This window comes from Osmerus eperlanus, chromosome 21 (assembly GCF_963692335.1).
Source record: "Osmerus eperlanus chromosome 21, fOsmEpe2.1, whole genome shotgun sequence".
NCBI classification, from domain to species: domain Eukaryota; kingdom Metazoa; phylum Chordata; class Actinopteri; order Osmeriformes; family Osmeridae; genus Osmerus; species Osmerus eperlanus.
In genome coordinates this window covers 1,651,617-1,677,063 of record NC_085038.1, presented here as the reverse complement: position 1 = coordinate 1,677,063, position 25,447 = coordinate 1,651,617, and the positions used below count along the sequence as shown (strand labels likewise).

Genomic DNA, 25,447 nt, shown 5'->3' with positions numbered 1-25,447 from the left:
CAACCAATAAGAAAGTGCAGAAAGAATGAATCTGTGTGGAATGTAGATCAGCTGACCCTGAAACAACCAATAAGAAAGTGCAGAAATAATGAATCTGTGTGGAATGTAGATCAGCTGACACTGAAACAACCAATAAGAAAGTGCAGAAAGAATGAATCTGTGTGGAATGTAGATCAGCTGACACTGAAACAACCAATAAGAAAGTGCAGAAAGAATGAATCTGTGTGGAATGTAGATCAGCTGACCCTGAAACAACCAATAAGAAAGTGCAGAAATAATGAATCTGTGTGGAATGTAGATCAGCTGACCCTGAAACAACCAATAAGAAAGTGCAGAAAGAATGAATCTGTGTGGAATGTAGATCAGCTGACACTGAAACAACCAATAAGAAAGTGCAGAAAGAATGAATCTGTGTGGAATGTAGATCAGCTGACCCTGAAACAACCAATAAGAAAGTGCAGAAAGAATGAATCTGTGTGGAATGTAGATCAGCTGACACTGAAACAACCAATAAGAAAGTGCAGAAAGAATGAATCTGTGTGGAATGTAGATCAGCTGACACTGAAACAACCAATAAGAAAGTGCAGAAAGAATGAATCTGTGTGGAATGTAGATCAGCTGACACTGAAACAACCAATAAGAAAGTGCAGAAAGAATGAATCTGTGTGGAATGTAGATCAGCTGACACTGAAACAACCAATAAGAAAGTGCAGAAAGAATGAATCTGTGTGGAATGTAGATCAGCTGACCCTGAAACAACCAATAAGAAAGTGCAGAAAGAATGAATCTGTGTGGAATGTAGATCAGCTGACCCTGAAACAACCAATAAGAAAGTGCAGAAAGAATGAATCTGTGTGGAATGTAGATCAGCTGACACTGAAACAACCAATAAGAAAGTGCAGAAAGAATGAATCTGTGTGGAATGTAGATCAGCTGACACTGAAACAACCAATAAGAAAGTGCAGAAAGAATGAATCTGTGTGGAATGTAGATCAGCTGACACTGAAACAACCAATAAGAAAGTGCAGAAAGAATGAATCTGTGTGGAATGTAGATCAGCTGACTCTGAAACAACCAATAAGAAAGTGCAGAAAGAATGAATCTGTGTGGAATGTAGATTAGCTGACCCTGAAACAACCAATAAGAAAGTGCAGAAAGAATGAATCTGTGTGGAATGTAGATCAGCTGACCCTGAAACAACCAATAAGAAAGTGCAGAAAGAATGAATCTGTGTGGAATGTAGATCAGCTGACCCTGAAACAACCAATAAGAAAGTGCAGAAAGAATGAATCTGTGTGGAATGTAGATCAGCTGACACTGAAACAACCAATAAGAAAGTGCAGAAAGAATGAATCTGTGTGGAATGTAGATCAGCTGACACTGAAACAACCAATAAGAAAGTGCAGAAAGAATGAATCTGTGTGGAATGTAGATCAGCTGACACTGAAACAACCAATAAGAAAGTGCAGAAAGAATGAATCTGTGTGGAATGTAGATCAGCTGACACTGAAACAACCAATAAGAAAGTGCAGAAAGAATGAATCTGTGTGGAATGTAGATCAGCTGACCCTGAAACAACCAATAAGAAAGTGCAGAAAGAATGAATCTGTGTGGAATGTAGATCAGCTGACACTGAAACAACCAATAAGAAAGTTTGTGAGGTAAAGAGGGTGGCACCTGACTGTGCGGTAGTGTCACTACGAGCAGACATGTCACAGCAGGTGATGGCCTGGATTTAGAAAGGCAGGAAAGCAGTTAGCCAAAGGAATCAAGAGGACAAACACTGTTTACCGTAAGGTCATCTCAGACCAGGTTGCCTTTTCACAGACGGGTGACGGCAAGTGGACTTTGTGGAACACTGAAACTGAACCAAATTAACAGAACAGGATTCAGGATTAAGTGGATTTCTGATGGCTTCTTTTAGAGAGACAGTTCATCATAGAGAGGAAAGCCTGACCTCCTCACAATCTCCAGCACCAGTCTGTCTCCTATAGACTTTAGGCCAGCACCAGTCTGTCTCCTATAGACTTTAGGCCAGCACCAGTCTGTCTCCTATAGACTTTAGGCCAGCACCAGTCTGTCTCCTATAGACTTTAGGCCAGCACCAGTCTGTCTCCTATAGACTTTAGGCCAGCACCAGTCTGTCTCCTATAGACTTTAGGCCAGCACCAGTCTGTCTCCTATAGACTTTAGGCCAGCACCAGTCAGTCTCCTATAGACTTTAGGCCAGCACCAGTCAGTCTCCTATAGACTTTAGGCCAGCACCAGTCTGTCTCCTATAGACTTTAGGCCAGCACCAGTCTGTCTCCTATAGACTTTAGGCCAGCACCAGTCTGTCTCCTATAGACTTTAGGCCAGCACCAGTCTGTCTCCTATATTATCAACTTAAGCAGTATCTGGCTATTCCAGTATGTCGACCAGCCAAACCGTGTCTAGATTTACAAATGGTGATCCATGATACTGGGTGAAGAAACTGTCTGGGGAACGTAAAGCATCTTTATGAACTCCTTTGGGTGATTTAACTGCTTCTAAATGCTCATCAGAGTCTGCAGTACTGATTCAGCCAATTATCAATAATTAACTATACTTATGACATGCGTTTTATATCAGGGAAGGCATGAACATTGTGAAAGCATTTCTTAACAGTGTATTTAACACATTAGCAATGCGTTTCTAAAGTTTCAACCACGAAGTGTTCCCTCAAAAGAGAAATGTGTGTATTCCATAATTTTTGTATGAATACAGATCAGATTATTTTTTCATGCTTTTTTTTGCCCCCTCATATACTTTGATATCTGGCTATAAATGTGCAATTGATCTTTCAACCCAAGCAGATGTGACCTGTTCAATGAATGCTACTTACCGTGCATATTCTACAGCGGCAACATCTGCTATAAAGTAATTAAATTCATGCTAGTTTGCCAACCCCTTGGTCTAGTAAGTCACATGTAACTTCTTACATGTAATAGGCAAATATAATGTTAAATAATATAATATTCATACATATTTTATAAAATAACATAAATGTATAATAACATTAAAAAAATGCGTGCCAATTATGAGGCAAAAAATCGTTAAAAACGCGGTGATAGCAGTTCTAGCATGCCGCAACTGATGAACAGAGACAATGGTATGGAGAGTATAGATGGTAGAGAGAGTATAGATGGTATGGAGAGTATAGATGGTAGAGAGAGTATAGATGGTATGGAGAGATGGTAGAGAGAGTATAGATGGTATGGAGAGATGGTAGAGAGAGTATCGATGGTATGGAGAGTATAGATGGTAGAGAGAGTATCGATGGAAGAGAGAGTATAGATGGTAGAGAGAGTATAGATTTTATAAAGACAGTATAGATTGTATAGAGAGAGTATAGATGGTATAGAGAGAGTATAGATGGTAGAGAGAGATGGTATGGATAGGATGGTAGAGAGAGTATAGATGGTAGGCCTATATAGCAGCATAGGAACAACAACAGTGCACATGTGGAGGAGAAGACCATCTCTTGGATAAGTGGAAAATGGTTGATGCGAGGGGATACTTGTGTTTTAAGTGTCTTAAGTGGAAACTGGCTGATCAACCCGGAAAGCGCCTGATGACCTTTTGCCCATTTCATCAGAAAAAGCAGAAAGGAGGGAAAATTCATTATTGACTCACGCAGTTTCCCCTCACATGCAGCCCTCACAAGACGAACAGAGAAACATGGACATTTGGATTAAACATTAAATCTAGAGGTTTGACAGGCAATACCAATGTACTTCCCCATAATTAAAAAAGAAAGGATTAATCTTCAGCATAGGCCGTCATAAATCCCCTTCTTTTTTCTTGTCTGGCTTCCCCTTCCACCTCAATAAATAGAAACAGGAGCAATCGATGGAGCCATGGTTATGTATACATCAGAGAGAGCGTCTGGAGGAAACATAGGCTTGGCATGTTGCCTTCGCAACACCTTCCATATCTGCCAGCTTTATCAATCCAAGATGGCCGACGTCAGTTCCATTAAGAGGATTTGGCTCCAGCTAAAGAAATGAGAAACTAGGACGAAGTTAGAGAGGAGAGGGTTGGCCTTTTGGCTAGAGAGCTTCTCATGCAATTCTGAGGGGAAAAAAGAAAACAATTTGCATTTGGCTCGCTAAGCTTTCTAAAAAATCAAAATCTTAGACAACAAACCAAAGTAAACTTAGAGAAAGTTGCAATTATGCAGATGTGTGAACCAAGCCTCTTTTGTAATTAATCATGATTGCTTTAATTATGCACAGTTTTCACAATAATGAAGTCTATAACGAGGCAAACAGAAGTGCAGAACAGACCACGTAGCTTCTTATTTCTACTGACACACAGCACTGTTCTAATTCGAGAACTTGCTGCAATAGATATTAAAAACGTCAATCTTTCTCCTGCAAATAACTTTTCTCCCCCCCCTCTTTTTAGTTATCCAAAGTGCTGAATTATTTCACTGTGCCGTCTCTAAAAACGACCCTTTGAAGTCAACTCGGTCGGCATTCTTACCCCTCACCAAATTGCCTCTGATATAATCTTTAATTAAGAGATTGAATGTTTTCTTTTTTCCTATTTGCATAAAAATTGAAATGGTTTGGAGCCGGGCTGAGCATTTCCCAAGGACAAGTGGTAACGTCCTTGTTTAGTTAGCAGATCACTCATCAGCTGCAAAGAGCTAAATACGTGCAAAAACGCGAGCACGTATCCTCTGCACCCCCTTGAGACATGCACGCTCTTGAGACAAACAAATCAAGGAATCCATCTCACGATAGCGATAAGTGCTCAAAAACGGCGAGGCTCTTGGTGGGGGAGTTACTGGACTTCAGCCTCACACCTCATTCCAAAACCACGACACTGTCGTGATATCCGTTCGCTAACACCAAGTAAGAAAGTGTGCCATGAGTTCTTTCTCTTCTCGTCTTGCCTCCGAACCACAACAACACGCCAGTTACTTTTCAAACATTCTTTGCAAATGGCCCCAGAGTGATTTCTTAAGCTCCACAGCGGGATGATTTGGCGTTGTATCACGTTAAATCAAGCGTTCTGTGACGCTTGACTCTTAGCTCTAAACCATTTGTTTATGTTCACTGCCAACAATTATTTTAGCGGTATTTGCAGGACAAAACACTCAAAACCTTTTGCAAAAGCGCCGTTGATTTGGTGAATTATTCAACGTGGCTTTTTAACACACCTCAGTAGAAAACGCTGAAAAATGCAGAAAGCTGTTGAAAGTGTTTTTTCCCTCAACCAGAACATGACCTTGTTAAATAATGAAATGGTCTCAAATGGACGTTTCATAACATAAACAAGATTCAAAGCCCCAACAACCAGCGTGTGGGTCTCATCGCAGAGACCACCCACCACAGCGAAGTTCTTTGAAAATCCAGCAAGTCTGACCTTACCAGCCATCGCTGTCTGCATGTGTGTTACGGACTGAGAACCGTGAAACTCACTCCTCAGGTATGTAAGAGGCCACCCGCGTCAAAGAAGAGCTAGCTTTTCTTTGGCGTAGTTGGTAGTGGTCGCGCTTGGCAAGTCGGAGGCCGAGCGTTCGAATCTCGTGAGTGGCGAACGACACCTTGTCGTGACGGAGCGTGGCTACGTCTGTTACATACCTGTCACATGTGGGCATCGCTGTCTGCATGTGTGGGCGTACCTCTATTAGCCCGTTATTTAGTCACTTTGGTCATCAAGATTGAGCCTTTAATGCTGCTTTCAGGGCACTCATCATCCTATTACGGCAACAGCTGACTTGTTGTCCTGCGTATTAGCCCTGCAGTTGGAGAGCAGGACTGCAGGTCGGCATTACATCCAGCAGCTGCCGTTCTCTGGCTGGGGCCGCAGGGTCAGGGTGAAGTCATACTATATTAGCCCTGAGTGCTAACCTGGGGTCAAATAAAATCATCGGTTGGCGGCTGAGATATGGCCTAAAGTCTATAGGAGACAGACTGGTGCTGGCCTAAAGTCTATAGGAGACAGACTGGTGCTGGCCTAAAGTCTATAGGAGACTGACTGGTGCTGGAGATTGTGAGGAGGTCAGGCTTTCCTCTCTATGATGAACTGTCTCTCTAAAAGAAGCCATCAGAAATCCTCAGAAGGCCTCCCCCACCTTTCCTTAACACACCTTGACAGTGACTCCTACACACCGTGTCTCCCCCCCTACTCTATTTCTCCCCATTTCTACACACTTCACCAGGAGTCAGGTGGCTGAGCGGTTAGGGAATCGGGCTAGTAATCTGAAGGTTGCCAGTTCGATTCCCGGCCGTGCCGAATGACGTTGTGTCCTTGGGCAAGGCACTTCACCCTACTTGCCTCAAGGGGAATGTCCCTGTACTTACTGTAAGTCGCTCTGGATAAGAGCGTCTGCTAAATGACTAAATGTAAATCTCCAACGCTCCTCCCTCCTTCTCCCCCCCTCCCCCCCAGCTGTCAAGATAATCCCTGGGGGTCTGGGGGTTAATCTCTCCAGATGTTCATGCAGGTCAGCAGGCCAGTGCCAACACCTGCAGGGCACTGCCACTGCAGTCCTGCATCTGCATTCTGCCTGTGGGTGGATGGAATGTGGATCTACTGTAACAAGCACAGCAGGAACCAACCAGGAACGAAACAGAAGCTCAAACTATTCGTCCAACAGTCAGGTCAGAACTCCTGTGTATCTTATGTCATTTACATAAAGTAATTCAATCCACCTCACCAAACAAACCAGAGGGAAGAGAGAACTGGTCAAGCTTTGAGACGGTTACTGATCATGGCTGGATAAAAACGATTAAGCATTGTGAAAAATATCACAGTCAACATGGTGGAAGGACAGGTTTAATGCTGACAGCACGACAGGGTAATTAGGGATAGCCCGTGGCAAGGTCATCCAAACACACTCGACTAGTTTACAGAACCTTGATTAATTTAATTTGAATTGTCGTTTGCCAATGAAATTAGAAGTGACTTAAAGGCATTTAGTTAAAAGGAAGTAATTGCAAGGAAACTGTAATTGACCTCGGTCTAGGACTGGAAAGTCCTGATTCAAGAACTGCTGAGTTCTGACTAGGCTTACCTTCCAGCATAAACTTACCACATGCTTAAACTCCTCTGAAGTCCGACGAGTCATGAGATCCCAGACACACAGCCACAGTCCCCCACTCTCTCCCCACCACGTGATTGGTTACCTACTCTCTCCCCACCACGTGATTGGTTACCTACTCTCTACCCACCACGTTATTGGTTGACCCCACACCTGCCTGATGTTCTGAGGCTCTCTGAGGTGTGTGCTCAAAGCTGGAGGATGTTGAGGGCTTGGCATCGGGTGGGTCCCAAGGTACAGCAAGCGCCAGTGCCTGGTGACCCAGAGAGGCTTACCGCTGGGCCCGGCTTCCAGCGGCCGGTCTCTCTGGCACGGGCACAGCAGGGGAAGTGGCATGCGAGGCGGACTCCACACCTCCATCAGCGTTAACCATGACCTGTCTGACCCTCGTCCCTGCTCGGCACGCCGGAGGATTGCGACGGGAGGCGGTGGTAATTAATCCGCCACCTATAGACTCCTTTCATCTCTCGTCTCTTGTAATGATCGCTCGATGGGCGCCGACTTCCGTGGCAAATTGGCTGGTCAAGCTGTTGCGGGGGATGGAGACCTTTTGAAGGTACAGACGGATGGCGGAGAGCCTTAATTGGGTTGCGGTGACAATGAAAGACGCACACCAGACGGCGAGCGGGTGACAATCCAGGGACAAAAAACAGAGGAAATATGGCCTGAGAAATAAAGAGGTGGGTTGTGTACGGAAGGGCGAGGACAGAAAGGAGAAAGGAGAATACATATACTATATATATATATATATATATATATATATATATATATATACTGTATGTATAGATTGATCAATCTCTTGTCCAAAAGAACACATGGAAAAGGGCATTCTGTCAAGTAAAAGGAATGTAACCTTCATGGACCAATGCACAGTTCTACAACTACTGCAGTAATGTACTATAGTACTGTAATACTATGGCAGAGAATCGTCACACCTGGACAAAACGCACAACTAATATGTCCATGGGGGAAATCTAGCGGTGCTATCGGTTGTTATCTCTCCAAGCCGAAGAGGAAGAACAAATATCCACTTTGTGTAGCTGCTGAGCTGCTACTGGACCATAACACTACAAATTATACCCCACCAATAACGTCTGTATGATAGATATTATAACAATCTGCTGAGATACTCAACATGGTCATAAAAAGACCCAGTGGGACTCATTGCTCGTGTCACTTACAGCAGTTTAGGGACATATTTTCGTCCAGTGCAGTGTGTTTTCTCTAGTTTCAGCCATTTAGTGACACATAGGTACAGAGCTAAACAAGCCAGTGATTTACTCCCCTTGGAGAATCCGATTTGTGCAAGAAAGGAGAATGGTCTGTTTCCGTGAAAATGGGCTTTGCTCCAGTTCTTTGTTGGGGAGGGATGGAGGGGACTGAGGTGGGGGTTAGTAGGCTGTTGTGGCACCTTCCAGAACAATGACCCTGGGACTCCACTAAATCAACCAACAATTATAACTTTAAAGCCGCCTTAGGTCACTCCTGTGTTAGGGAGGGCACTGTGTTAGGGCAAGGGCCCGTGTTTATAGCTGGAGAAAGTAATCATTCAACATGTACAAGGCTTTCTGGAGAGACTCTGGGAGAAAACAACATTTTCTCCCTTGCTCATGTTGGAGCTTTTTGGTTGTGGCATCTCATAAATAAAGCAGAGCCAGCTATGTTGAGAATATGCCCCGAGTCACCGGGTTTCTGTTTCCTCCCTCCCCCAACCCCTTTAAACTTCAACATAAGCCTGCTTTAGTGTGCCACTAAAATAACATGTCATGACAGCGTAGCCTGGAAGCAACACAATCAATTTCCATTACATCAAGCTTCGTCTGGGCACCGGGACTAAACTAAGCACTGGTAAGCAATCCCTCTGACCGAGGGTGGTTTGTGTGTGTGTAAATGGCTGTAACTGTGTGTGTTTCGACTAAAAAGAAAGAGAGAGAGCATGTGTTACTCTGCTACTTTGTACATTCGCAGTATCTAATTGCGTAGAAGGGAAGAGTCAAGGAAAGAGGCCTATGCGGGATAAAGAGAAAGAGAGAAACAGGAAGCAGTATCACACAGGAAGAGCATCTCACTTTCCAAACAGCCCCCAGTTCCCATGACTACCAGTAGAGGGACTTCAGGATCAGGAAGCTGACAAGCGGATCCTCTAGAGTTTAAGAAAACTAATTTCTGCGTGACATAACTGATCCCTCCACCATCTACCCTTTCCCCTCCTTGAAAAATGTATATTTCTGGTCACATGCCAAAGCTCGATACAGGGAAGCTTCTCAACAGAATGTCATTAGAAAACATCACTTTATCTCAAAGGTGCAGGGAATGCGTTCACTCCTCCGAGCCTTTCACATGACGCTCGCTGAATGCATCTTTTTCATGGGATGCCGATTTACAGCTAATTAGCATCAGAGTAATGTATGCCGCAAAATTGATTTCTACACGCTTTAAATTATGCAAACGTTCCTCCCTCCCACCCACCCTCCCTTCAGTGAATTGTTATCTCGTTGGTGGAATCGGGGGATTGAGACAGGGCTGATGTGTCCTTGACTTTCCCTGAAACAGTCGGAGATATTTCAAACTGAAAAAAGTGAAGATTCTGTTGCAGTCCAAGAGAGGGGAAAAAAAACGATTTTTCTATTCCCGCTACCCCAGAGGCAAGCCGTAAAAACCCATCCGCTATTACGTTCAAACCTGAATCAAGCGACCGTTGTGGTAGCAAGCGGCTCTGAAGCTAAGTCTCCTGCTCCGATCACGACGCACGGTTGACTGACTTTGAGACGACTTCCCATGATCCAACTTCCACTGACATGGGCCGCACACAACTTACAGGAACTACCTGATGTACCTGAAAAGCGAAACTATCACAGAGACAGATTGTGTAGTTCCTTCATTGTAAAAAAGCTAACACTCTCTTTTCCCCAACCGTTTATGAATTTGTGTGCGATTCCCATTCCATTAGCACCAGGTTAACACCACGTTTCCACATCTCTGATGCGATAGCACTAATTGAGTGCTAATTTGGCAAGCACAGGCCATAATTACGTCATCTTAATTAGGAATCCCAGATACAGTGTGGAGTCTAGGGAACATTTGTAAGCACACTTTGTTAATTGACACTTATCTACCAGGAGACAGTCCTATGACCCACCCAGGCCCTTTCTGTCAATGAACCCCGTTTAGCAACACCTGCAACATTCTGCGCATAGCCCATTCAGATCTTAATTTTATTGACAAAAATGATTTTAAAAGACCAGGGACATCCCATGTTAGACTATAGCCTAGGCTACATCCTAAACCTAGACTGAAAGAAAAGCAGTAGCCTACTTGCTGGTAGAGGAACACATAATTTAGGAAAGTATTTGTCTTAGAAATCTGAATTGGGAGTTGGTTGAGAGTAATTCTATGACTGTTTCCATATCGTCTACTCTGAGCATTTGCCAAGATAAAAAAAACGTCAAAAAATGGAAGATGTTGTAGAATATATTTCTAATTAGTTCAACATCTACTGTATCTTGGTAACGGTGGAAACTTTTTTCTGTAGTAATCAGGTTCTTAAAGAAAAGCTGAAAAAATTCATATCAATGGGGGATTCTACAAAAGATTCTACTGTTGGAAGAAAACAACATCTGTCAATTCAAACAGAGATAACTTCCCACATCTCTTTTTAAATTGTTATTATTATCTGGGAAACTACATTTACAAGACGCTCTTATCCAGAGCGACTTACAGTAAGTACAGGGACATTCCCCCGAGGCAAGTAGGGTGAAGTGCCTTGCCCAAGGACACAACGTCATGTGGCATGGCCGGGAATCGAACCAGCGACCTTCTGGTTACTAGCCCGATTCTCTAACCGCTCAGCCATCTGACTCCCTGATGACAGAGCATCTCTCTCTCCCACACCTGTTGGCCCCCAGAATACTACTTCTCATCAGAGAAGATGACCAGGTGTCCAGACGAGCCACTCTGGGCCCTATGAAAAGGTTAACGATACTTTAATTTTAAAAGGGGATAGGGCTGTCACCCTATATGGGATTCACAGTGTATTCTCATATGTTCGTGTTGTCGTTAAAACCACAAGGGCTGCAGGTGTCTCACTCTACTAGATCCTATTAAAGACAGGGCTGTTTTGTACAAATGTATTTACTATTTCGCTTTTTCTTTCAATTCAAAAGACGATGAATAAAGAGTAAGGAGGTGGATTAAGTCAAGGTAGCAGGGATAATGCGAAATGTTAAATACAAACACTCAAGATGAAGACTTAGGGATGATTAAGGTGAAAGACAATATGTGAAAAGACTATTTATTGTTCTATATTGGGACTATATTGGGACCTAGGCCTTATGGTTTTGTGGGTGGTTATCATGTCATCTTATTGAAATGTAATTGGCACATAAGTCTTGAGCAAACTGACTTGATCTTTTCATTAGCCTACTCGTTCAACAGTGAACCTACACCAGGGTAATGTGATTTAACCATGAAACTATGCAATCAATTCACCACATTACAAACAGCCTTGTCAGAGCACCTCATTTTTAAATGATTGTATATTGGCAACCCTTTTTGCAAGCCATTAAACTACACAGTTTATTGTAGGCTATGCAAGTGACCTTGCTGAGAAAATCAAATTTTCGGAGTTTTCCTCAGTCGTATTTGTATACCTTGTGTTCAACATTTGAGGTAAAATTAGGAAGATCACTCCTCCTTGATCACTGATTATTATTGAGTAAAAAGTCTTCAAAGTGTGGACCTGGCTTCAAGCCACCTACAGTCATGAACTATTTGAAAATCCAAGATCATCTATCGCAATGCAGTTGGTTTCCATGGTTACTATAACAATGGTTATGGTTTTCACGAAGCTCGCAGGAGTATTGAGACCATCCTGATAACTAATAACCTTACATCACCTATTAAATGAGTCAATTTACAAAGATGACTTTGGTTATTCAATTAAATAACTTGCTGACGGTACTGCAAAACACCTACGTTTACAGTTCGACAAATAAAGATGTCAGCTCTCAAGTCCGACAGATTCGATAGTGTTATTAATGAGGGAGACATTTTAAAACCCAATCATTTTGCTATGCTACTACTGACGTTTAAATTCAGCTAGCAATCCCAATACTTAGCGATGCGGGTGCATTAAGTCTGCCCGGGCCGTCTCCATGCCCCTTAAATCTTGTAAAAGAAACCTAAGGAGATAAGGGCCTCAATTATTTAAAACAGCGCCAGGGCCTAGAAAATGCCACCTCATCACCATAGCAGTGACACAGATCAGAGCCATTGCAACGTGAGGAAACTAGTCACATCCACTGCAGGCCTGTAGTACGCAGGCGCAACACTGTGGCGTAGCCTGATGGAATTTAATTGATCAGAAGGGGGAGGGGACTGCTCATAATTGACACCGTTTCCCTCACACTGTTCACTAGCCTTCTGGCTAATCAATGCTTATGCTTATGACGAGGAAAAAACACAGACAATCTGTTGTCAAAGCGTACGTGGGTGTGTGTTTGTCAGATTATATTAATCCCCCCCACACCTACGAGCATCGGTGAAAACGTTTCCTAAACGTAGCCTATCCCTTTGACTACACAAGCCGTCATGAAAACCCACCGGGCTGTCCGACACATCGCTAATGCATGCCTGGGTTTGATCAAAGCCGGGTAGAGTTGGCCCGCTGGGTTGACTGATGGTAGGTGGATGCGCAGCTAACAGCTTGTTAAAAAACCAGCGCGGGGGTGGACTGCGCCCGGTCTCGCCTCTCTGTGGAGGAGGTGGGGTGGGGGGCGACAGCAGCAGCGATAAGGCAGGAACGAAAAATAAAACAAAAAAACGAACTAACAAGACGGAGACAAATATCTGTGCAACAGCTTGCTTTCACTGTGCAGAAAGATTTGAGAAGCACACTTTTTAGGGTTGTCTCAGGCGATGGTTTCAGTCAATAGAAAGTCTCCAGTCTTTAAGAGGGTTTCGATGCTGCGCCACTCTCCCACTCACCCCCAGTGGCCCTCGCTCCGTAACACGTTTATGAAAATGAGCAGCCGGGCGCATGACAAATCACTGTAATTGATCACACGGACATCCATCATGACATAAGAGCCCTTACTCTAAGAAGTGCTCTTGAAACCGAGTGCTCTAGACATGCACTTTCTCCAGCCTCCCCTTTCCCCCCTCCCCTCAGTCTTTCCTCTCTCAAAGATCCCATACTTCCACGATCGTATGAAAATCCAAAGGAATCTAATGCAGTCGAATAACCGGGAAACGACAGATTTTATTTGGCCATTCTTTTTGGATGTTTTTTTTTTTTTTTTTACTCCGTTGATATGACGACCAGAGGTTGAGTGGCAGTTGAGAATGTTCCAGTGAAAGCCGGGTGTGATCTAAGGTGTGAGAAGGCACAGAAGGTACAGCGCCACCTTTAACTCTGCTAATTGTGACCGTTGAGCTGGTTTTCACCATCACCAGTTCTGGAAATGCTGTTCCTTTGATGGAGATGATTAGTGGTGACACATCGTTCAGGCTGTTGAGATAATAAGAACCTTGATCATGACACACACACACACCTGCATACATACACACACATCCACTAAGAAAGAATAAAACTATGACCTATCTCTGTGAAGCTCATTGACTTCCAAAAGTGGTAAAATTGCTCTAATACTCTTCCAAATGATGAGTTATTAAAGAGAATTACACAGAATAGTGAGTACTTCATCAGAATATCGTTCACAGAGAACATCATCAAACACCTTTGAAAGAAAAGAAAAAGTACAAACATATCAAATATGGTCCGACAAAGAAAACCATTTCCTGCAGTTAAATTCTTCAGGTTGCTCTCTATGCGCCAGCTTGCCACGCCTAATTATACTCTATCAATTAAAAGAGCAATTATGGCTCAACCTCCTTCATATGCTAATGGCCTTACTTCAGAAAGACTGGAAAAAACTTCTATAACTGCTGCCTTTTTAATACAGACATTCAGGAAGCAAGGGAAAGGTAGACCTGGATGGAGCACTATTTTCCAACTTCCTGTGTTGGGATCCTTGTTACATACGTTTCCTGTGAGAAATGTTCCGATGTTATAAAGGTAATTGCGTAATAATAGCAGTATCTGAAAGCAGATTCTTTTTCATCGGGTCTCTGGGCTTTTCTCTCCAAGGCTCCCTTGTGGGCCAATTCACTTTTCTCAACGATGTTCACATAATCATATCTTGGTAGAAAGTAAAAACAAACACATGACTGTCGGCCCCAGTGCCTGAGCTGCAAACAGGCCCATTTCATCCTCACGACAAACCTCTATAACACCCCTTTCAGTAGGCGTTTAATCACATCCCTTTACTGTGTAGTTGGTTTAATCCAAGACATCAAACTGCACACACTATAAAACAAGTCATAAAATACCAAATTTCATTTAGGAATAATGTCTCATTTTAATAGTCCACAATTGTGGGGGCGACCATTACAGATTAGAAGTCTTCTGAGCTAATCAACTGGCCTCTGACCTTTCCTACCCTGCCTCCGCAGATGGGCATTAAGATAGAGAAGATAAATGGTGGAGAGCGAAGGGATATGAAGTTGATGAGAGGTTATATATTCAATGCAAATGAAAGGTAATTACACACAGCGGGTGAATGAATGGGATTGCTATATTTGGGTAAGTCCATATACATTAGGCTACAGCTGTTTAACTGTCCAATCTCAATTCCCCGTCTACAGGATTATGATAGTTTCCGATGTTATAGAACAGGGGGAGTCAGTGGCTCGGAGTATTGGTCAAGGGTGCTGAGTCATGCGGCACGGTTTAAGAATGAATAATGACAATCGCAGCTAAATCCTAACCAGGCGTATCTGGTTGTTAGCAAACACAAGCAGTTTAGTGAACGTCACATAATCATCGGCGAAAAATCATCATAGTCATCGGCGAAAACGCTTGTCATAAGTGACCACAACGTGCAACTTTACCTACAACCCAGAAAGGTTGGCCTGTCAAAGCACAATGCTGGGTTTTGATTGTGAACATAGATGTATATATCGAACAGTGTTGTGCACACATTTAAACAACCATGTGCTGATTAGTGATCATTTCTAGCATGTCAAACACACGTTAAGGCAATATTTCTTAGTTCTCAATACTAGCCTGTTCTCTGAATTACAACCCTTTTCAAGCATGTTTTTGTACTGTATTTCAAAAATAAAAGTTAATATAGGCTATAGAAAACGAAAGCAACAGAACCAAGAAAAAAATCAAAACTCAACCTTTCCTCACTCACAACTGTAATCATATCGCTGTCAAGCACACACAAACTGTGTGCGAGTTTGTGTGTTTGTTCAGGCAAGGACGTGTATACCTATGTGCTGACATTTCACTTTGACGTCAATTATATTCCACAACAGACGGCATAGTCGAAGAAGATGACAGCCTGATAGATCCGATCACCACCTGTAATTGTCAATTCTTGCTCAACGCCTGCTTAACACCCAGGACATTTCTGCAATCCACAAGCAATCAGCTCCTGTCTTGAATATTGACAGGTTCATTTGAAAACAAATCGAAACTGGAAAAAAAAAATCTTCTGAATAGGTTTTGGATAAAGGAGCGATGAGAATGAACAAACAGTGATGTTCTGCGTTTAGTATTATCATCCATCATCTACTACCATCCGTCCCTAAATGCTAAATGTATCCCGGAGCGAGAGAAAATAGTCCCCCAGGATGACATTTGATGCAGCCCGGGACATGACTGATTACTAAAATTGGCCTTCAATGGAGCCTACCTCTGTTTCCGTGGGAGACAATAAACTGTAATCAGATAGCCATTAACGGAAACTAGTGTGTCTGACCTCCAATCCACTATGTGTGATGGTAGCGGAACGCAAAAGCTCCTATTTCATCCGCTGAGAGCGCTTAGTACGTTTTTCAATTTTTTCTCCTGGTTGGTGCTCAATATACACCATCATAATAAACTATCAACAAATATAATCTTAGCACATTATCAGCTAACCCACATCTAAATCTTAACCAGTTGTAGTTTATTTTATTGTGTGAAGCTATACAGATCAACAACAGAAAAAACTGGAAAATAAAGGGCCCAAATGTTCTGTTTCGAACACATTCATGTGCCATAACATGTAGCAACAAATGTGTGATGAATGACAATGTGACATTTTACTTTTGAACAACTGACCAAGCAAATAAGCTTTAAACTGGAGACTTATCCTGTTTCGGGGGGGGAGGGGGTGTTTGTGTGTGGGGGGGGACACATCATTGGGTGAAATTTGCAAAGACTGAAATGGATCGACTATAATGCTCATGACATTGATTGAACACTGTATAGGATTTCTCTCTAAACTGCCCAAGCGTTTACGACATCAACCTTGACTGTGGCAGCGACGGTGAAGCACGATCCACACTCTGTCACTGTTCTCCCCACGAGATAAGGAACTTTAAGTTCAAGCTTTGATATTTCAACAGTCTTCGTCAAGAGGAAAAGGTGCTGAAGCGGCTTTGTGCAAATTCGGCTACTTAAAGCAATTAAAGCAGAAAGGAGCCCCAACGACAGCGAGGTATTGACTGTGTGGCCCTGGCAAAAGGGTTCATGGACGGCTTTAAAAGAGAAGCACAGTTTATCGCTTAGCGTTGTCTTCTCTGGACCCCCTGCTGCCTTTATGGATTGAATCTGCTCATGCTCAAGTTCCCCACCTCCCCAGGTTGGCCACCAATGACTGGTTATTCAGACGACGTTCTCTTATCAAATCCGAACAAAGAACGGGATGGTGCAATGGAATAACTGGGTGTTAAGTTATTCCTAATGGTATCCCTTTGCAGTTTCACAGCTCCTGTACGTCATAACTTCCCTTCAGTTGTGTAAACAACTGCTAGATCGCCTGCGATGACAAAGCACAGAGTGCCTTTACAGAATATGCATTACCATTATTTTCAGTCTACTATAAAAAGGGGTGGGCTGTTTTGCTGACAACCACAGCACTGCCACATTCATCAAAGTCAATAACAAAACAATGAAAGTGTCATATCGTGTTCCAGCTTGGAGCAGATGCAACCTTGTTCTTACCGGTGACTGATAGCTCGGTGGTCCTCCTCACCAGGAAACTTCCAAACTGTAATTCACATGTGTAATTTCCAATGTCATCTTCTCGCACTTCCTTTATCGACAGAGTATCTCTCCTCCTCGTGATGTTTTGTCTCCATTGCTTGGGCTTACATTCCTTAAAGTAAAAAGATAATACAAATTAATGGGGGGAGACCAGATGGGGCGCAGTCTATCATGGCGACCCACACTAGCTTCCTGTAAAGTACTAAATTTTTCGATGTGTCAGTGACCAACACAGACCTATTGGAAAATGAGAGGATTTTCTTGTAAATCGATACCACTAATACATCTAACTCAACCACAGTAATTAGCCATGAAGAAACGCTTATTCTCTAACTGGTTGGTCTTCTAATGGCTTCGACAAACATTGTGAACACTATTATGAAACATTATGAATAGAATAAACCTGAAAAGATGAAAGATGTAATTAACCTGTAAGCAAGTTCTAATCAAACCCTTGAAGCCATGCACTTAACAGCTACCAAACTTAAGACTTGGCTTCTCCTAATATATATATATAAAAAATATATCTTATCTAGCATTTAGTTTACTGCAATATTGACTTTCTTTTCTTTAGGAAGCTTGATTGAATGCATGGCATCATCTCACATTAATGAATCACCCAGAACATCTGAGTTGACTGTGGTGGGAGTGGATGCTGGAGGGGGGACTCAGCGGGGAGGAAGTTTCAGAAACTGGGGCCTTGGGCCATCAGCTCCCCCCAAGGCTGTGAAACTGGAGCATGGTGGGTTTGGTTTCCACCTGCGCCTCTAAGGCCAGCCCCCAGAATTCAATCATCCCTGCTTCTAGGGCAGAGCCAATAACTGGAGGTTCTGGAGCCAGAGTCATTATCCATCTTTTAATTTGATTCACCAGGATACAGAAGAAGTACTGTGGCCACCTAATCTGACACTCTCCTTCCTTTGATGAATTGGCCCCAGCCTCTCACTGCTACCCTGTCAAGTGGGCATCAGCACGTGGGCAGGCGGCAGAATCTACCGGTTGAGTCAGATGCCCTTTGGAAGTTTGGAGGCCCCCTCGGTTACTCAGAAGAGGGAATTTAAGACTGGAGGAGTTGAGAAGGTTCTTAAGTTTCTCCTCAGATTGTGTGTCACGTGTGAGACTCTGTGTGAGAGATATCTCAAGTGACATGAAAAATGGATTAGCTAAATCAAAGCTCTCAGCATAGTTGATCAGAAGTGGTTGTTTTTCAGATAGGCTGTGAATCATGATTGAGTGAATTGACTTACTCTCATCAAGCAAACACGTCAAGCGGGATGACTAAGAATTGCCTGAGAGTTGTCATAGCAGCCCTAACTAGACTTCACACAGTGTGTGCTCACTTACAAAGTGATTGCAGATGACAGAATATAGCTATTCCCCTGAAAAAGACACGTTTTATATTTTATTTCCAATATGGAACTCAACGTGACTATCTGTGACCAATCCGTGACCAATCCGAGGCATCTGAAATCATAGGTCATAGTGAAGATGGAGTTTTACCTTGTACCACAAAATGTCCAGTTCCTTTCCTGGTTGCATATAATCCCCAATGTCTGGGCAGGTGATCTCTTTGCTTTTGCTTAGTTCCGCCTTCTCAAAGTATCGCATCTTGGAGTTGTAGCAGAGGTCAGTGTCATTCTCCGCCACAGTCAATGACATGGACACTTTAATGCAATATGTTGAATTCCTGCAAAAACACAAACCAACAAATTAATATTTTTCAATAGCTTTCATAAAGTCATGCTGTGTCACTCTACCAACACTGTGTCACCGTGGTTACCAACCTCTCTGTGGTTTCCAACCTCAATAGAATAATTATATTAATGCAGATGTGTAACATTTAGATTCCTTGTCACACTGACTGATGATGGGAAACCAGTTTGACATTCTTGTCAAGATAAAATAACAACAACACCGTTTCACTGTGTTCAGTCATACGTTAGCTCGTTGCCCAAACCATTACGAATACAGACAGACCTGCATTGTGTTTGCCCATGAATTCACTTATGAATACCAATGATGGGGAGGAGATGAACCTGGCTATCACAAATTATCAGTGCCAAAGACAAAAGAAATGTGGGGAGGACGGCAAGGAAGAGAAGCAGGTTCTAATGCAGAACAACGGTGTTTGAAGTCAACAGTGGCGAAGATTGATTGAACCCTTTGTTTCCACGTGTTATGCAGATACAGTGCAAGCTAGCAGAAAATTACTTGCCAGGATTGATGTTCTGTAAATGGCCAGCCCGCAAAGAGGAAGTACTAATACAGGGGAGCTACAATGGAATGGGCAGAAAGGCTGCAGATATACCTGCCTCCACGCTTGCCAAGGCCCAGGTCGCGCTATTTGCAAGGCCTTTAACCCTTGTGTTATCTTCGGGTCATTCTGACCCATCAGTCATTGTGACCCACCGTCGTATTGCGACAAATTTACCGCATACAAAGACAAAGTGAAGCATTTTCTTTTAACAGCTAGGCTGTCTCAGACCCCCCACATTGCAAAGGTTAAAAGAAAATTATTTAAATTTGTTTTTGTATTGGGTAAAATTGGGTAAACACAACGATGGTTCGTTATGAACCTTTGGGTCATGTGACCCGAAGGCAGCACGAGGGTTAAAGAATGTCCTTTGTGATCCTTTTCACACCAAGATGGGTGGAGTTGCTACTGTATGATACAATTGCCATGCTAGGCCTTATTATCGCTCTCTGCATTGTATCGCTGAGACTGGTCAATAAGTATTGGCCTGCAGCAGAAAGATCTCCAGCACACCATGTGTGGGGGACAAGGACCAGGCGTAGAGCAAGTCAATTGCAATCTCAGCCTCCATAGCAGTTCTCAATGTCATCCATCACACCTGGTAGGGATCGGGTCGACACGGTGGACGTGGGGTTCACATTCGAGAGAGGACTGGTTCTGGTCGAGAAATTCTTAAGAAAAAATCCATAGGCTTCTTAGATCAATGGACAACAAGTATTGAGTTCAATGGGCGCTGTGCAAAGTGGGTTCGGGAAAACTGGCAAATACTCCCTTTCAACTCAGTGAGTATACTTTGCTGCCCTTGTGGTAGTATTTCAAGTAAGGCCATTCCCATCCTCAAGGCCAAAGGTGAGGTAAAAGATAATAAAATGGTACTTCAACTGGTGAACAGACACTCCCTAGACCAGAGGTTCTCAAACCTGGTCCTCGGGGACCCCCTGTCCAGCATGTTTTAGATGTTTCCCTGCTCCAACACACCTGATTCAAATAAATGGCCCATTATCTAGCTCTGTAGAAGCCTGGTAACAAACATGCACTTGAATCAGGTGTGTTGGAGCCCAGAAACATCTAAAACATGCAGGACAGGGGTTCCCTGAAGATTAGGGTTGAGAACCACTGCCCTAAACCTTGATCAGCAGAGCCAACAAGCTGGCTGCATTCAGGAAGTCTCACTGTTAATTTCCGGGTAAAGCTGGTTACACAAATCGAGCTGAACCAACAAACAATTATAAACACGTTAAATCCTTACATAATTGTGTGGCATTAGTCGCCTAGTGGATTAGCACACAGTGGTCCTGCTATGGGCAAACATCCCCCCCCCCCCCCCCCCCATCCTCCGCTGGGCAGCACAGGCTGTCCGATTAAGTGTGCCCATTTTATGAAGCGCGGATGCAAATCTGACATGATGTGGAGATTATCCGAGACAACTTGGACCAGATGGACACCTGTGCAAATGAGATCCCCTGGGTCCTTTTCCCTGTTAAATATTCTGGGCAGCACTGATAAACTTGCCCGTGGGGAGAGAGGAATTGTGTCATCTGGCCGGTGAGTGATCGATGGTCCGGGCCAACTCTTTGTCCTACAATGTCTTTCCAATGTTTTGCATCCGTCACACTGCCTTTTAAGCAGGCGAGCCAGGTTTCCATCTCGATTAAAGCAGTTGTACTGTATATTCGTAAAAGCTAAACTTTGAGCAAAGAATTGAGCGTAAACACGCAGTCCAATCCGCTAGCTCCTCGATTTTAGCGGTCATCAGGTTAGCGAGCGTGTATTTGGAGGAACGTGGTTATAACGAAGGCAAATGGCAGTATAATGACGGAAAACGTCAGTCCAACTGTCAAACTAAAGTCAAGATGTGCAATGTCACGGCAATGACAGATAACATGCAGCGCATATCAAAGCGGAGAAAACATGGGCTGACACTTTGCACAAACTGCCTGAGGCAGAATGTGGGAGCGCTACGGTGTAAACAAGGTGTTGATGTCACAATGTACAGCAGAGGAGGAAACTGATAGGGGTCAACTAAACACCTGAGCTGGAAAATAACAGCGAATGTCACCCTGTCTTGACACTCTCCAGGTAGTTACAACTCTTCTAATATGTACTGCAATTAAAGTATATTGGTTGTATCAATAGGCCTACTTATAAGAGTACTACAGTAATGTATATGAGGGCTATCACTGTCAATTTAAAATCATATATGATATTCTAATGAATTGCGTATTAGTATAAAATGCCCTTTGCGCCAAGGATATAATGTCATAATTTAATTCCATTCTTTCATTAAGTCTATCTTTCTCACCCTTTGCATGACATAATTTTCCTGCCTGGTTATAAGACATGCCCTTTAACTCAGCGACTGTTCACTCCAATATTAAATAATAATTGATTTGGGATTCTTGTGAGATTCTAGGGTACCTGTGGGAAAATTAATAAGGAAAATTAATGAATCTCTTAATTAAAAGATCCTCTCTAATAGAAGTGGATAATGAATGATTGCTGACTTTTCATTAGAGCTCGTGTTCGACTAACAACAATGCAAAGTTTCATTTACGGCCTCTCTGTTGTCAGACATCCAGCACAGAGAGAAACTATGTTGGTCGATACGTGAGCCTCCTGTCAGAGTCTGGTAAACTGCAGCCCTCAGCTGGACCTGGACACCCCACCCTCCCCCCACACCCTCTCCCCCCACCCTCTCCCCCCACCCTCTCCCCCCCACCCTCTCCCCCCTCCACCCCCTCCCCCCCACCCTCTCCCCCCCCCACCCTCCCCCCTCCCCCTCTCCCCCCCCCACCCTCCCCCCTCCCCCTCCCCCTCCCCCCCACCCTCTCCCCCCTCCCCCTCTCCCCCCCCCACCCTCCCCCCACCCTCCCCCCCCACCCTCTCCCCCCCCACCCCCTCTCCCGTCCACCCTCTCCCCCGTCCACCCTCTCCCCCCTCCACCCCTTCTCCCGTCCACCCTCTCCACCCTCTCCCCCTCCACCCTCTCCCCCCCTCCACCCCTCTCCCCCCTCCACCCCCTCTCCCGTCCACCCTCTCCCCCCCACCCTCTCCACCCCTCTCCCCCCTCCACCCTCTCCCCCCCCATCCTCTCCCCCCTCCACCCCTCTTCCCCCTCCACCCCTCTCCCCTCCACCCCTCTCCCCCCTCCACCCTCTCCCCCCTCCACCCCTCTTCCCCCTCCACCCCTCTCCCCTCCACCCCTCTCCCCCCTCCACCCCCCTCCACCCTCTCCCCCCTCCACCCTTTTCACCCTCCACCCTCTTCCCACCCCCTACATTCTCCCCACCCCCAACACTCTCCCAGCTACTTGGCACACTTGCATGCAGACGTCCACAGCTAGACACTGCTAACATCTGCCAAGCCCTCCCAAGGGTGGGACAAAAGATGTATGTGGAGGGTGCAGCGTGGGAGGGGGCGGGGGGCCGGGGGGGGCGGGGTGGTGCTGGAAGATCTTCCTCACGGTAACATGCCTGCATCTCCCACACACATCAGGAGGCGTGTCCAAACCAGGGTAGCAGATCACCTTAAATCAGTGTTTTATGGCTGGCGCATTATTTACGACCCAGAAGAAGGTCAGGGTGTATGGTGGGAGGACTTGGGGGCCTACCTGTGGCCCCGGACCATAACTCACCTGTCAGCACGCGAGGCCGGCTGATTAACGGCACGCTTCCCAAATCTGACTGTGGGCCAGCTCACCCCCACTTAGCCCCTGTCTCCAACTACTGCCTACTGCCTCTGATGTTTACTGACTCTTTCTCTCTCCCTCTCCCTCTCTCCCCCTAGCTCTCTCTCTCTCCCTCTCCCTCTCCCTCTCTCCCCCTAGCTCTCTCTCTCTCCCTCTCCCTCTCTCCCCCCTAGCTCTCTCTCTCTCTCCCTAGCTCTCTCGCTCTTTCTGCCTCTCCCTCTGTTTTTCACCCTCTTGCTCTCTAGCTGTACAAGAAACATATTTGAAAGTGCTTAATAGACTGTATGTCAGGTGACAGATAGCACGCTTACACACAGGCAACACTCTGTGCTACTGCTGTTGTGACTGACAGAAGATGACGGAAGACTGATTACACACAAGCTCACAAAACTATTATGTTGCCAGTTATTCAAACATCTCCGCATTTGTTACATTAAAATCACAGAGCTGTCATTCGATTATTATTATTTATTTTTTGGCATCGTCGTCTTAATAGTATGATGGAGAAATTCAGGGAGCCTCAACTGACAATGATCTGGAAAGTTCTTCTGCTGTGTCTCTTAAACATGCAGTGTGCATTATGCTGTTGATGCCTTGGGGAAGTCCCCCTCCCCCTCCCCCTCCTCTATTTCCCAGCCTCACTCTGAATTCATAACTAGCATAAACAATTTGTCTCCATTGCATTTTCTCTTCACGCTACTGCAGCCATGTTTGTTTCTCCCTCAGGGCTGATGTGATAAATGTCCGGGACACTCCCTACGTTATGCATGTTACTGCACAACTGGAAACTCCATGCAACAGTCTTCATTATAGAGCGACTGACCTCATGCGATGAGGTAAATTTGACATGACACAAGATTGATTGAGCATTGAGTTTGTCTCACTGACTTACTTTTCATGACCTGTAAAAACGTTTATAATATATATATATATATATATATATATATATATAAATTGTGTATGATATTTGATATATAGTTAGATATGACACTACAAATGGCTATACCCTGACAAAAAACTCCTAAGTTCAACCAGAAAAATTCCAACCAGCTTCCCTCACCACATATCTTCACCTCGAAGAAGCTGCACCAGGTCTCACGTTGGGAACTGACTGGCAGCCGCCATATTGTTGACGTCTCTCTCAGAGCTACGGCATTTGTGCGTTAGAGGAACGTGTGTGTGCAAGGGTGTGTGTTGGGTGCACAGGAGCATATACGAGGGAGATGGGAGGGAATTGGGGGCGGGGGGGTTGGAGGAATGGAAAAGGAGGGAATTGGGGGAGGGGGGGTGGAAAATGAGGGAGGGGGTGGTGGGGGTTGAGATGCCAAAGTGATTCTGCTTGGGGAGCGGTTCTGACATTTTGTCTGGCAGATAAAAAACGACTATCAGATATGAGCGAGAAGAAGGTCAGCGTCTCGCTGCTATCAGACAGCGCTGCTCGCTAGCGCTGCTCTATAGCTCTGCTCGGCATGTTGTTTGAGGTCTGCGTGTTCGCTGAGGAGCCTCTGGGGAACGTCCCACTGATGCGGCCGCGCGGGCGAGGAGACGGGAAGCAATCACACACCCCCAGTGTGTTTACGGGGCCAGCCCATCTCTGAGCTGTTCAAACAGAAGGAGATTTAGGAGAGGGAGAGAGAGGGAGTGAGAGGGAGAGAGGGAGAGAGATGGAGGGAGATGTAGATGGAGAGGGAGAGAGAGAGATGGAAAGGGAGAGAGAGAGGGAGAGAGATGGAGGGAGATGGAGAGGGAGAGAGATGGAGAGGGAGAGAGGGAGAAAGAGAGGGAGAGAGATGGAGGGAGAGAGGGAGTGAGAGGGAGAGAGATGGAAGGAGATGGAGAGGGAGACAGAGGGAAATGGAGAGGGAGAGAGAGGGAGAAAGAGAAGGAGAGAGAGAGGGAGATGGAGATATGAAAGAAAAAAAGAGAGAGGAGAGAGGGAGGGGGATATGGAGATAGAGAGGAAAAGAAAGGAAAACTGAAGCCATACATGGACAACTATAAACACAGAGACCCGACCAGTAAGGTCAAAGACCTAAACTATAATTCAATGAACGCTCCAAAAAAAACCATTATTTAGTGTCAAGGACATAGTCAATGTCTAATACTGCTTTAGAGAGGTGTGGAGATCATTTCTAGAGTCTGATGTGTCGTGTGAAACTCAACCAGAGTAACAACCGTCACCCTGACAACGTCTCCCAGCCCCGGCACCTCCACCTCACCTTTAGGTTTCCCAGAATCCCTCGGGGGTTGCAGGTTTCACTTCATCGAATGTAATTGAAGCGCAGGAGTTGGACAAATCTATCAGCGAGAGCGTGAAGGGTATATAATAAA

General features: G+C 44.6%; 1 protein-coding gene across 1 annotated transcript in view; it reads right to left on the bottom strand.

Annotated features, from left to right (window-relative positions):
- The window catches only part of il1rapl1b (interleukin 1 receptor accessory protein-like 1b), a 131,666-nt gene that overhangs the window by 66,028 nt on the left and 40,191 nt on the right, over positions 1-25,447 (bottom strand). The window contains exons 3-4 of the mRNA XM_062447553.1: positions 18,675-18,861; positions 17,133-17,286 (exon numbers count right to left, since the gene is read on the bottom strand). Of these exons, the coding sequence (XP_062303537.1) occupies positions 17,133-17,286; positions 18,675-18,861 (341 nt within the window). The remainder of the gene's footprint in view (positions 1-17,132; positions 17,287-18,674; positions 18,862-25,447) is intronic.